Source organism: Tubulanus polymorphus, chromosome 5 (genome assembly GCF_964204645.1).
Source record: "Tubulanus polymorphus chromosome 5, tnTubPoly1.2, whole genome shotgun sequence".
Lineage (NCBI taxonomy): Eukaryota > Metazoa > Nemertea > Palaeonemertea > Tubulaniformes > Tubulanidae > Tubulanus > Tubulanus polymorphus.
In genome coordinates this window covers 5462900-5476753 of record NC_134029.1, presented here as the reverse complement: position 1 = coordinate 5476753, position 13854 = coordinate 5462900, and the positions used below count along the sequence as shown (strand labels likewise).

General features: G+C 37.2%; 4 protein-coding genes across 7 annotated transcripts; 2 read left to right on the top strand and 2 right to left on the bottom strand.

Annotated features, from left to right (window-relative positions):
- Positions 1–214: 214 nt before the first annotated feature.
- LOC141905470 (uncharacterized) lies at positions 215–2031 on the top strand. Its single transcript, XM_074794337.1, has 4 exons — positions 215–583; positions 1217–1388; positions 1472–1594; positions 1855–2031. The coding sequence occupies exons 1-4, from the start codon at positions 432–434 to the stop codon at positions 2029–2031; spliced, it is 624 nt and encodes a 207-aa protein (XP_074650438.1). The 5' UTR covers positions 215–431.
- A 276-nt stretch (positions 2032–2307) lies between these two features.
- Positions 2308–4051, top strand: LOC141905838 (uncharacterized). Of its 2 annotated transcripts, none has more exons than XM_074794898.1 (2): positions 2308–2366; positions 2873–4051. In XM_074794898.1, the coding sequence occupies exon 2, from the start codon at positions 2881–2883 to the stop codon at positions 4018–4020; it is 1140 nt and encodes a 379-aa protein (XP_074650999.1). In that variant the 5' UTR covers positions 2308–2366; positions 2873–2880; the 3' UTR covers positions 4021–4051. The 2 variants fall into 2 exon arrangements, with proteins under 2 accessions (XP_074650999.1, XP_074650997.1); XM_074794896.1 differs by lacking the exon at positions 2308–2366 and adding an exon at positions 2540–2601.
- Positions 4052–4745: 694 nt separating this feature from the next.
- LOC141904988 (asparagine--tRNA ligase, cytoplasmic-like) lies at positions 4746–9763 on the bottom strand. Of its 2 annotated transcripts, XM_074793664.1 has the most exons (16): positions 9497–9544; positions 8323–8634; positions 8090–8235; positions 7804–7896; positions 7560–7728; positions 7242–7312; positions 7051–7137; positions 6706–6849; positions 6493–6570; positions 6331–6408; positions 6130–6251; positions 5759–5894; positions 5559–5672; positions 5330–5461; positions 5101–5232; positions 4746–4988 (listed from the first exon to the last, which is right to left on the bottom strand). In XM_074793664.1, the coding sequence occupies exons 3-16, from the start codon at positions 8150–8152 to the stop codon at positions 4857–4859; spliced, it is 1551 nt and encodes a 516-aa protein (XP_074649765.1). In that variant the 5' UTR covers positions 8153–8235; positions 8323–8634; positions 9497–9544; the 3' UTR covers positions 4746–4856. The 2 variants fall into 2 exon arrangements, with proteins under 2 accessions (XP_074649765.1, XP_074649764.1); XM_074793663.1 differs by lacking the exons at positions 8323–8634; positions 9497–9544 and adding an exon at positions 9606–9763.
- Positions 9764–9928: 165 nt separating this feature from the next.
- On the bottom strand, positions 9929–13692 carry LOC141905150 (ras-related protein Rab-33B-like). 2 transcript variants are annotated; one of them, XM_074793923.1, is made up of 4 exons: positions 13589–13692; positions 13424–13458; positions 12832–13196; positions 9929–12133 (listed from the first exon to the last, which is right to left on the bottom strand). In XM_074793923.1, the coding sequence occupies exons 3-4, from the start codon at positions 13063–13065 to the stop codon at positions 11657–11659; spliced, it is 711 nt and encodes a 236-aa protein (XP_074650024.1). In that variant the 5' UTR covers positions 13066–13196; positions 13424–13458; positions 13589–13692; the 3' UTR covers positions 9929–11656. The 2 variants fall into 2 exon arrangements, with proteins under 2 accessions (XP_074650024.1, XP_074650023.1); XM_074793922.1 differs by lacking the exon at positions 13589–13692 and having other exon boundaries at positions 13424–13547.
- Between the last annotated feature and the right edge of the window lie 162 nt (positions 13693–13854).

The following is a 13854-nucleotide window of genomic DNA, read 5'->3' as shown; positions in this document are numbered from 1 at the left end:
ACCGTCAACGTGCGCTTCGCTGCTGTCATCCGCCATGTTTCAATGTTTGTAGGTGGCAACACGTTACGGTTGATTATATCCATGGTGAGTTGCGCCGCGGCGGCATGCGTCGGCCGGTGCCGGCATAATCTAAACGAAATACATGTATCTGTTTTGACTAAACCACAGGGGCTCGAGTTTGAAGTTTGGGGGTCAACTGTAGCTTAGATCATCCAGTATCCCTGGTACTATATATATATATAAAAAGAAAAGGGTGGAAACTCGTATACAGACACTTCGATTTAAAACTGCGCCGCTCTGCGATACATCACCAAATGGTATTGCGCAACACCTTGACATGACGCTATGAGTTCATTATATATGATCAGGTTTTTCGCGATATCGGTAACAGTATAACGAATGTTCGTAAACGGCGACTATAAATATACGGAATGCAGAATTCAGACGTGGAATCGTACGTGACGCAAGTAAAACGATGGCCAGAAAATGGAAATCATATTCTAGCACAGTTCGACGAGTCAACCATTACAGTATATCAAGCATTCAAGCCGTCTATAGCACAATATGCGGTCGTTAATCAAAGGTATAGACTGATATATGGATAATATGACGAGATTGGGTGTGTAGATAATGTAAAAAGCTTAAACGGGACTATAAAAAAAACTCCAATTTCAGCGTGAGTTCAGGAAAAAACGACTTTTGACTTATAAAAAAAATTACTTATAATAATCACTAACGAGTGGAGATTTTATAGTTTAAACTTGTTTATTTGACGCACGAGCTTTTTCGTTCATCATGTGAATGAGTGGAACATACATAGAAACGTCTTAAAATCTTTAGATTCATTGGCGCGGGAAATAGCCCTTATAACAGCATACTTTGATTAATGACCATGACTTGGTCGATGTCCTAACACCGCCACCACACGAACTAGTTAGTTACCTAATCGTTGGTTGTAAGCTTTTTATAATCGGATGGGCTTATACCAACGTTATATGTGGTTTGTGAAAATATCCGATCGTTAAACTAAACGAGGTTGCTGACTACACACGAACTAGCTGCGATAAGAATGCATTCAAAATAGGCTAAACGGCTTAGTGCTTTAAACAATCAAAAGCTCTGATTAAGGAGAATTCCGCCAATCGAATACCGTATCATAACTTCAAAACAAAATTGTTGTTATTGAACCTTGTTCTATCTTATCTTTGTTCTTCAGATTCGGAGGAAATGATTTCAGCTTCACGCGAATGTCGTGGATAAAAACCAACTTTCTGTGGATGATGTATCGTAGTGGGTGGGCAACTAAGAAAGATCAAGAGAGAATTTTAGCCGTTCGAATTAAAAGACAAGGATTCGACGAAATACTGCGTAACGCATTTTCTGTGAAGGTATGAAACTCTGTCTGAAATAAGCTATGCATTTGTCTTCCCATAGTCCGCTTCAATAAGTGCAATTTAATCTTTACACTAAGTATCAGAAACTCAAAGGCGTCAAAACAGACGAGATCGAAGTCCGATTACAATGGGATCCTGATCATTCGCCAACGTTCGAAAAACAATCCCGTAGAGCCATTCAACTAGGATTGAAAGGACAGGTAATTATGTGCTCTGTATTGTGGAACCCCGTTAATACGAATCTTGTGGGAAAAAGTAAAATTGGTTGTATGGAATTCATTAAATCATTTTACTTATGATTCGCCCCAGTAGATTTGGATTTGGCATAGGTTAATTAATAGTATTCAAATCTGATTACTCCACAAGGTATTCTAGTCTGGTTTTAGTAGTTGTTGATCCCAAAGGAATCCCGTATAACCTAGCGTTGAGACTCACAAACCCGTTCTATTTCTCATTTTAGATATTACAGAAATATGCTAATGATTGGATCGTCAATATCACAGATATCACTGAATTTGTCGTTCAACAAAGAGCACTTAAAGAAACGACTGAATTAGTTACACCCAGAGAACAAACATATTTGGTTGCTGATGGCGAAATTTCCGAACGAATTAATCTTTCTTCTTTATGTGAATAAATATCTTCAAATAGAAATGTAGCTGTTGTTTTAAGGTTTCAAACACATCTGATTTAAATCAATAGCGTTTTACTGAATTTGATACTCATCAAAGGTTTTTAAAGCGTGAGTCACGAGCATCCTCCGCTTCGGATTTTCTCCCGCTGAGGCAATCGCACCCTGGCAAGTGAGGATGGTTATTTTACGTATTCGAACCCTCAAAAGCGGTGAATGTTGGTCGATATTAATATGGATAATGTTGAATCGCGTAAGAGATTTCGATAATTTGGAATATGTTTGTCGAGTCCTGATATTGTTATTTGTCTGTATTTAGGATTGAGCCAAGTACTTTTGAGGTGATTCCATTTCTTTAATCTGTTAATAATTCAGAGCATGATTGATGAATTACCGACCGGTACCGTCGGCAGGCATCAGTTGACCGAGTGGTATTATATATTCGATTTTGTTGTTGATGATGTTGTTGGTTAGCATGTGCCGTGCGTGTTGTGAGGATTGTTGGTCTGTGCATAGCATAGATAGAAGAGATAGATCTCATCATGGTCTGCACTAGAGAGGGGCTCGTATCAGAAGGTAATGTAAAAACGATAATCTGTTAATCCAATGTATATAGTATATATGAATATGAAATAACAAGGGGGCTAACAACGCTCACAAACTACTCAACTTCAGTTATTTTATATATACTATATTCATTGGATTAACAGATTATCGTTTTTACATTAACTACAAGTTACAACTCTGATACGAGCCCCTGTGATGGTCTGTGCTTAAAAGTTCCATGATATATTTATGGCCTATTTATATTTACATCATCAATCAATTGTATTGTTATTTCCTGTAGGTCTCGCTATGACGACAGAAAAGATAAAGAAACGTAAAAAGAAATGTAAAAAAGGACATGATGAACAAGAAAAAGAAAAAAGTTTCTCTAGTGATGTACTACCACAAGAATGCGCAGTGGACAATGTTTCAGTAGAGCCACCGCGTAAGAAAAAAAAGAAGAATAAGATTTCACAAACTGATAAACTTTCAGTACATGCCGATACTGAGAACAGAGATGAGAATTTAGGTAAAAAGTCTAAAAAGCGTAAAAAAGATAAGAAAAAAGTGGAAGAAGCATCTTCGATGTCTGAAGAAAATGTCGCACCACAGACTGAAATCAAAAAGGCCAAAAAAGCTAAAAAAAAGAAAAAAGAAACTCCAACAAGTGAAGTAAAGTGCAAAGGTACCGGTACTTTGGGTATCGTGGATGTACCGGTAACAAAGAAGTCTAAAAAGAATAGAAAGTCCGAAGAGATTGTGATTAATGATGTTGAGAAGTCAGCAGTTGATAGTGTTCATAACATGGTTAAAAAGAGTAAAAAATCTAAAGTTAATTCAAATATTGAGACTTTAGCAGCCGAAATAAGTGGCAAGAAGAAAGACAAAAAGCACAATGACACATCTGAGATATTAGATACTTGTGATACAGAGAGTTCTAAGAAAAAAAAGAAGAATAAGAAAGAAAAGAAAAGGAAGCTGGAAGCATCAATCAATGATACTGATGAAAGTAAAAAGATAAAAATCGGAAGTAATGATGAAAATGTTAAAAACCCTGTGAATAAATCCGAAGAGTCTTCTAATTTTGGTCAATGGGGACAGGTCACCCTCGGTTCGGAGGATCGCACAAATAAGTTTTTGAAATTAATGGGTGGTTATAAAAGCAAATCCCATGCCATTTCCGATAGTGGTGCCGTTTCTGGGAACGCATTTAAAAAACCGAACAAGTTTGTGAATCCGAATTCGCCGTTTTTGGCGCGTAATCGCAAAGCTATGTCCGAGCAAGAGCAGGAAAATTTGAACAAAAAACTCGAAGATCAGTTCCAGAAAGCTTTCGATTTGAAGCTGTACGCGGAGAAGGGTGGCGGTTTAGGATATGCACCTCCGCCTGGTGCTGGGAAAAAGTTTCATATAGATATAAATAGTTCTAAGTCGATGAAATTTGATTGATGATGAAAATAAAGATATGCATTTTGAATAACGAGTACGTTGAAAATCGTTTTTACTGAGACCTTGGTTCAGCCAGAAATAAAATGATCAGTGTTTGACAGCCCCTTTGATATTTAGGACCAATCATCTTCAAAATCCCAACAGTATGGATAGACATACAGGTTGACCACAATCCTTCCATTGATCCACCAAATTTCTAGTGTGTATGAGCTTGTGTGACAGATTTCCCCTGATTTCCAGAATCGTGGTCGCCATAACAAAGTGATGTTCAGTCAGGCATATGGTACAATTTGGGAAGTGACAATTTACAGAGGCCCTAGTTCTGTGGAACCTCATTACAACAAACCTTGAGACGAGAAGATATGCTATTTATAACTGATAGTTTGTTATATATAGTATGAAATTACTGAGTGTCCTGCTTGTGTCAATATTTCAGGTTTGTAATAACTTGGAATCGATATATCCAAGGTCGTTATAGAGGTTCCATTGTAGTCTCACGACAAGCTTTTCCTCGGAATCACTTGCTCTGGAGAATGATGTGACTGCTCCAGCCATTGATTTACTGTTTGAAGGAAATACAGCAGACTTCGATCAACCATTCAGAACTCGGATGTTTTTAGAAATATTATTTGTGACACTCGCAATGTACATACAATCCAAAGATTTGACTTGAGCAAAGTCTATTGTAGCAACTAAATCCATAGACGAAGTAGGAGGACAAGTAAATTCAATGTATTTATTTAGATTCCAATCATAGCACACATAATTTGTGTATATTACTAGCCTTGTAATACATATAATTATATTGAGAAAATGTTAGCTGTAAGTAAGAATGTTCAAGGTCGACATCTTTCAATGAATCTCGGATACAGGCAAACATCACGTATATGATATCTGTTCAAAATCCACGTCAAAAACCGTTCTAATCCCAACCCGTAACCACCGTGAGGGCAACTTCCATATTTCCTCTGAAAATAGAAATGAAAGTTTATGATATTAGCATGGAATTTCAGGTGCCGAAAAAATTCATACGACTACAAGTGCTGCCCTGAAACCAGTAATCCTTATATTTCTGCTTACCTGGTCAGTGTACCAGTAATATGGACTAGCATCGATTCCTTCACGTTTATAACCCTTAAGAAGTTCTTCTTCGTCCCACATTCTCATAGAGCCACCGACAAGTTCTCCAACTCCCGGCATTAACATGTCAACCTATGAAACAAAAGTATCGTTTAAAATCAAATCTCAATTTTGACCAATTTCAATGGCTGACTGAATTCTAGGAGAATATTATTGATTGCCCGCTTACCGATTCTGTAAGATCTGTATTTTCCGGGCAACGATACATGTAGAATGATTTCAGAGTGGTCGGGAAGCGGCAGAGAAGAATCGGTACACCGATTTGGTCAGTCATTTTACGTTCCGGAGCTTCTGGAATATCCTAAGTAAATGAACGGAAAATAAAGATTATATGGAATTGAGAAGCTCAATACGTTGAGGATCTAACTATCAAATTTTTCTTGACTAACGGTACTTACATCGCCAAATTCATAGAATGTACCATCATCTTTAGTTATGTTGTGTTCCTTCAAATACTCGATTGCCTCAGTATACTGCATTCTTTTGAAAGGCCGCTGCGGTGCCTTGAATTCCTGTTTCATAGAAGACAGCTATGTCAAAGAATTTCAGAAGTAAAATAACTACACTTGGATACAAAATAAGATGTAAAATTGCGAACCGGATTCAACTCGTAGAGCATATGAGCGAACGGAGATTTCAGCACTCGATCGACAACATCGCAAACCAAATCTTCAAGTCTGTCAAGCAAATCTTCAAATGTAATAAATGGGCATTCTGCTTCCACATGCGTATATCTGTAACACAGAAACAGAAACATAGATTTCACAAAACATATACAAATTGCAGTTACTTGATATGATCTTAACTCTTTAAGCTTGGTCTGATCTTGGAGGGTTTGAAGTAGCTATAGACTTCATGACTGTAATTTTATTTCAGAACTAGGTCCAGTATTGGCCTCAAGAGCTCAGCAATGTCAAAACTGTGTAAAGCCCCCTAATTTTACATATAGCTCAGTATAGCATTTCTTACTCTGATAAATGTCGCCTCGTTCGTGACTGTTCTGCCCGATATGACTCAGCGATGCAGAAAACATCTCCCAGTGATGGCAGACAAGTTTCAAGATATAGCTGTGAAGACTGTGTTAGATATGCCTGCAAATCAAAAGTAAAATTCATCGTTTCAGTTTCAGTCCAAAAAGCTACTGAGAAGCTTCTATTCGAAGTGACTTACAGTTTCACCGAAATAATCTAACTTGAATAACGTCGAGCCTCCTTCTACTTGAGTCTGCACAAAAGCTGGTGGAGTTATCTGGAATAAGACGAGATCAATAAGTCTAACAATTGAATGATAACTCATTTTTTATTCCATTCTCTGTCACCCTAAAACATTTACCTCGAAATATCCTCTGTCAAAATAATGTGCTCTGAATGCTTGCATGATCACAGAGCGCAGTTTCAATATTTTTGATGTCTGTAAAACATAAAGACATGCCCATATTAGCACTGTGAATTGAAACAAATTTGGGCATGTAGAACAAAACTACAGCAAATCTATAACTCGAAAAAAAAAATATGTTTAACTTAAATTATCTAAGAATCGACATACATTTTCACCACGAATCATCATATGACGGTTGTCTAATTGAACATCGACATGGGCTTCTTCATTGAGAATGTTATCGATTCCCCCAGCTGGAGCGAGAGCTACAACCTCCCAATAATCTACCAGCAACTCGTGACCATCTGGAGCCTAGAACATAAGATCTTATCTAATACATTAAATCATCCATGCTGCATATTAAATACAGTATGATTCACAGCAGATGACTGCCAGGCACGTACAGTACAAAACTATGCCATTCGATATTTCATGACAAAGCAAGCTAATATTTCTCTGAATTCCCAGAATTTGTTCGAAGGCTTTATGATTTGATTCGGTAAAGAATCTTACCGTTTTTCCCGCCGGTACTTCTTTGATGACGCCATAGAAAACAACAGTAGATTCCGTCGATAGAACTAATGCGTTATGCGTTTGACACTGAAATTTGAAATATAGATCAAAACACACTATTCAGGTCGGGGAAAAGTTGTTGGACAAATTCTCAATCGGATGCACTTTTACGAGAAAACCTTGTTACCTACCAATTTATCAGTCAAAACACACTGTAGGAATCCAGTACCATCTCTTAAAGTGACGAACATTAATGATTTTCCTAAAAAAAGAGGTATAAAATTAAAATCAAGTTCACTAACCACTAAAATTGAGTAGACTAACCATTTTTCATATCTTAAAATAGGGATTGACCCTGTTATTCATTTTTCACAGAATTTCTGTTCAAATCTAAGCGCATAATTGGAAATTTTCCATGCTCAATGATTCTCTACTCAATTATCTCACATCGTGCTGGGGAATAACACGCTTTGTTTAGCCCTTTCTATAAAGAATAAACAGATATTCACCTTGTCTTCTCAGTCTGTGAACCCAACCGTTCACTTTAATTCTCGTATCTCGAGTTTTCACCGAATCCCTGATTTTGATTAGCCGCGCTTGCGGTAATGATTTGTCTTCTTCGATAACGATCTTTTTCGCTTCTTCAAGATTCTTTTCACGTCTTTCTGCGTCTTCGGCCTAAAGAAAATATACTGATAATAAAAAATACTCCTCACAGATCGGGATCTTCAGAAGAATAGACGAAGACGTCACCTCTTTGATTTCTCTATCAGCTGCCTTCGCTAATTCGCGTTTCCAGATTTTTGTCATTTTTTTCATTTGCGCTTTAGACGCCAATTCCCAGTCCTGAAACAACAAAATTGGGATAGAAAGAATGAATTATATCTTCTTACTTAATACTGATTCATAAATCAAACAACAGTTGAAACATTTCAATACTTCAGGGTTCCTCCAGATGTTTGTATCCTAAATTCCCTGATATTGCCCTGATGCAGATCTCAAATTCCCTGATCTGAAACTTTTCATTACTACTACTTACTACTCCCTCTGATTTTCCATCCACATGTATATTTGGCAGCGGTTCCGTTTTAAATTTCATCATGGCAGCTAAGATGGTTTTGAATGGTTTTCCTTGCGAACCATCGGCAGTTTCATCATTGCCATTTTTTTCTGATGTATAAATATCTGAAAATAATGAAAGTGTGGTGGTGATCAGATGTGTTTACTCAGTTTACTTTCCATGGAATGGTTGGCTGTCAGACTTGCACTTATTGTTCAAACAGTAAATGATTCAGTGACACGAACTTCACTTTTTGAATATGACATTGACTATTTTTTGGACTTCAATTTCCAATAACAATAAGAAGGCAATCTTATTTTTAATTTCAGCCTGTCGAACTATCATTGGTCAAAATGATACATCATTATAGATACAATCTTCTTTAATTTTCCGAATCCTTAAGATTTCCACAATTGTGCAAATATGGTCATGTTTGGATGGACTGACGGTAATGATTTCTTCAGGCTTGATTTATGCACGCGCGCCAGCCTGCTGGGTGCTGAGCGGTTTCCCAGAGGCTGAGACTTGCAGAGCACATGGGCTCGTATCAGAGTTGTAGGTAATGTAAAAACGATAATCTGTTAATCCAATGTATATAGTATATATAAAATAACAAGGGGGCTAACAACGCGAATTTTCCGATTTTACATCAAGTCACGCACTCCATGTGCGATCTCAAAATGGCGACTGTCATCTCCCACAATGCTTAGCGCAATGCCGAACCGAAATGAATTTTATTTCCAATTTATTTTCTGTGTATATTTACGTGAAATTCAGAATCTATTATAACCTGATCGTGTTTATTCTAGCTTAAATAAGATAAAACATTATTTGATTGAATTGTTAAGAAATATAATTCACTGCGGACCTGTTGCTAGTTTAAGTTCAAGGTCACCATTTTGAGATCGCGTGTCGAGTGCGTGACTTGACGTAAAATCGGAAAATTCGCGTTTGCAAAGCTGGAAGATCGCATGGATTAATGAAACAATGGCAATATTTAGAAAATATAGAATGTTTTGCGCATTTGAAGCCCTCGACCATCAAAATCGGTGAAAGATTTCGTGTCGAACTCAACGTTTCGAATTTCGAAATCGGCAAAAACCGGCGTCATAGCATTTTCGGTCCAGGCGATTTCGGCCCTAATTTCGCTTTCAAAGACATATAATTCATGAACTATTCATTGGAAGTTAACGGGATTAGTTTCGTTAGAAGCAGGAAGCTATTAGCTTTTATATCATGCCTGCCCTGGATTATCAAAATCGGATGAGAAATAACGAAATAGTAAGCGACTGAAGTTGAGTAGTTTGTGAGCGTCGTTAGCCCCCTTATTATTTTATATATACTATATACATTGGATTAACAGATTATCGTTTTTACAATACCTACAACTTTTTACTCTGATACGAGCCCCTGTCCTGTGTGTGTGTGTGTTGCAGAGAGGAGCGCCTACCTACTGCAACGTTGATCAATAGATCATGGATTCTCTATTGGTTACCTTGTAATGACATGGCAGCAATTCCGTCGCCAGCAGCGTCTGCCATTTCAATTTCACTACTAACTTGGAGATACAATTTTTCCGAGCCTTAATAATACTAAATACTGCAAAAAGGTGACGCAATCCGCAATCCGACCCGGAAATAGATCCAACTAGCCGGTAGAGGTTGAATAACAGTCTTGAAGTCCTGAGTGTCTACAGAAAGAGGGCAGCACTTGCTGGTACCAGGGCGCTCTATTGGTTCGGCTCAGTTATTCGTCCGGCAAAAAATAATGAATCTAAACCGAAGGCAATCATTAAAAACAAAAAGAATTTATTTCCAATTTTTCTTCACCCCTTACAACGATTGATTAATCTAACCATCACTAGACACCATACATGATTCATAATGCACCCAAATGTCGAGGGTCAAAGAATAATACAAATGCTATAAGTGTAGCTAAGCTATGTACATGTACATACAATGTATCATTAAAATACACCAATTACCACAATAAAAGGCTGATAGAAATGCTGACAAAAAGAAAACATTTTGATGAAATGCCTAAATGCTGCATAGTAATGTCAAGTATATAGCTTTTTTTGTGGTCCTAACTGGCTCAAAACAACACACACGAATAGCCCTGGTAATTCATTTCATTAACCAGTAATAACTATGAAATCCTTAATATAAACCGAAAATATAATGCAGACATTTTATCAAATAGGAACGTATTCAAAATGCAGGTTTAATTAACTATCAAGTCACAGAGTTTAGTCCCGTGAGCCCGGTGTACAATTTTGTTTACAACACAATTGCATGTAGTATATATATATCATGAAAGCATGACGAGTTGAAAAAACTTTAGTAGAAAATTACCGGTAAGCAAATAGAAGTTTAAATTATGACTGTGATAATAAAAGTCCAAAAAAGATCACAAAACTTGCGAATTTATTGAAATTGGCTTCCACCAATTGAATAACTATATCATTTTCAAAACATCATTCCACAATGAATAAAACTTTGAAATTTTATACGGCGCTCAATTTTTAATTAAATCACACTAAACACTTAATCTTAGAAACGAATAAAAAGTCTACAAAAACATTACAATTAGTCAAAAATAGAATTTATGAGAAATTAACCAATTATATTAACTTTTCGAGATACTTTTTTCATTAATTAAGTACATAATAATTTTTCAGACGAATAATTTCACAAAAATAGATGAAAAAACTTTGGTGCCATGCGAATAAACAATGAAATACAGATACACATATAAGTCATGGAGAAAAATTTGATTCATACTTGTGCAGTTCCAAAGTTCCCCACTACACTAACGCCTAATAAATTGCTTCTTTTCCCATCTATCCTTACCACACTGTGATTGAAATAAAATTGGACTGACATTAAAACACTCAATACATATATGTTAATACATACATAAATTTGTTAAGTACATTAACATCAAAAATGACGAATACAAATACATCGTAGCCATTAATCTACTACCAGTGACAATATGGTACAATAGTGTAGGCACTTGTTATTTCATTACAGCCAAGCCTGCTGAATCTACGATACGTAGATCCCGTACCTAGGAAAAGGTACGGTAGTACTGTGAAACTGATACTGGTAAATAGAAATGATGAGAAAAGTGTGTGTGTAACTTGCTTCACATATTGTATAGGTCGAAGGTACAGGCTTGGCTCAATTCTCTGTGAAAAATGATACTGTCCAAACAACGACTTCAAGTGAAAGATACAATCTTCTTGTATTCTTTTCTCATCGGTTCTAGATCATATTAAGATTCATTCAGGGTTTTTATGTCCTAAATTGAACTGTTTCTAGACCTAATCTAACAGATTCGTGCAATACACGTATACATGATGGTAATAAGGCAAATGGCCAAAACGTTTTTACTCTGCGTCAGGTAAACAACAGAATTTGAATTGTCGACTCTGGTTAAATAATCACTGCGAGTAACTGGATAGAATTACCAAAGACGGAAACTCCCCGAGAGACACCAGTCAACAAACACAACAAAGCACCCGATTCTACAGCTGCTGATTTAACAAGCGCAGCTATCTCGATCGTCCGATTCGTCATCGTGTACGACGTATTCATGATGATCGGAACCGATGGCAATTCGTTGATTTTGTCGCGCCCACGCCGGCGGCATCATCGGTTTCGAGTTCTTCAGTTTATGCGCGAGCGTCATGAATATGGCGTCGACGTGGTCCGACTCGATGTCGTCTTTCGCCGACGTTTCGAACAACGGCATGTTGTGCGTGTCGGCGAATTTCTGCGCCATGTTCGTGCTGACGGCGACGCGATCTCTCAGGTCGCATTTGTTGCCGACTAAAATACGCGGGATCTCGGCCGTCAAGTTGTGACGGTCGCATTCTTCGACCCAGTGTGGCATGTTGTCGAACGAGACGATTTTCGTAACGTCGTAAACGAATACAACCGCGTGGACGTTGCGATAGTAATGTTGAACCATACTCTTACGAAATCTCTCTTGTCCGGCCGTATCCCACAGTTGAAGCTAGAAAAACATTACAAAACGGACAGATTTACAAGCTACAAGTATTCAATGGGGAGCTGTAAGACCGGTTATCCTACCAGATGGCGCAATGAGTACTCAGTTTTATGTAGTCAAAATTTGTTCATTATGAATGAACATCAAACTGAATTTTTTGGCTTCCGAATCTAAACATTATCACGACCCAATATATCTCAAATTCATTATTTTCCTTAAAAATAATGATCTATTTAAGTTCATTCGGCTTTCATTGAAATGTAGAAATTGAACGCGAAGGACCGAGTTACTATTTACTAGCGAACCTGGTGGATCATTGTTAGCCACAGGAGCATCGGAGCTTCCCAATTATACTATTTTCATATTGGTTTCATTCAAGCTGTATTAATCTACTTAGAATTCTAAGAAGTCTGGGCCAGTCTCACTAATTCAAAATTACAGTAAGTTGGCAATTTAAATCAACTCAACTTACTGTAATATAAAGTACTAGTAATCAGAACCCAGTTGCAGTTCATGTCAAGTTTGGTCCCTAGAGTAAAATGCAAGTTCATTTTCAACTACCGGCCAGTTCAAGAGTTCCAGAGTTAACTCTTGAGTTGAAATTACTGTATTTTATTTTCATTGAGAGTCAAATCTAATTCTTATTCACAACTGCGGAACTGGGTGCTGTTTCACAGATCAACCTCTGAAGAATCATACAATACCTTAATAACTTCGGAATCGAGCTCAATAGCCCTCTCGCGGAAATCTACGCCGATTGTTGCTTCGGTTCGCTCGGGAAATTTTCCGCCACAGAATCGAAACGTCAAACACGTCTTACCGACGTTCGAATCACCGATAACGATTATCTTAAATATACGTCTTTGAACGCTTTTCTCAACAGCGCTCACCGCGGAGTTGGCCTGGTAGTCATTCCCGATTGCATTTTCTTCCATCATGATGGACGAACAGTTTCAAACCAGTATATCAGCTGTGACAACGCTTAAGTAAATCCATTTCTTCAACAAGATGCAAAAATGTCAACATTCAATTCATCTTGATCTCCTCAGACGCAAATTACAGTTAATACCTGTTCACAAGAGAATTGAGATCCATTTTATATCTTGCTTTAAAAATCATCATTTCTTGTTGACAAGGAGTTCGTCATCGTGGAAGAAATTGCTATACGACATTGGCCTTCTTAAATAAAATCTAGGTTGGGATTGATCTTTAATAATTTTGCTATCGTAAAACTTGGATATTTTAAAAAACTAAGAGCAAACCCGAATATAGGTATTAAAAATATTTCCTACTTACGTTACTTTTTCATATTTTAGCCTGTCAGCTTCCACCTAGCAAAAGGAAAACGTATTGAAATAAATTTGCTGCACCATTTGGAAACTGTCAGTGTAGTAAGTGCATCATGTCCATGACATTGTAGCACCGAATCAGGTTCGAATCCCGAAATTTGTCCATAATTACCTCAGTTTTCTGGGAACCATAAGTATATGAAATTTCACCACCTCGCTCCATTCATCCTTCCAAGTAACCCTAAATTATACCTCTTCGACCTTTTTTTATATAGATCTCCAAAGTGTTATGTGTAGGTAGTGGCTATAAACAATGTGTTATCTAGAAAGCAATAACTCCCAGTTGATATCGAAAAGTAGCCAGACATAATATGTTGAAGGAATATTCTATTCTCATTTTGTTTTTCTATACGTTTTCCATATCCACTGAGAATAGAA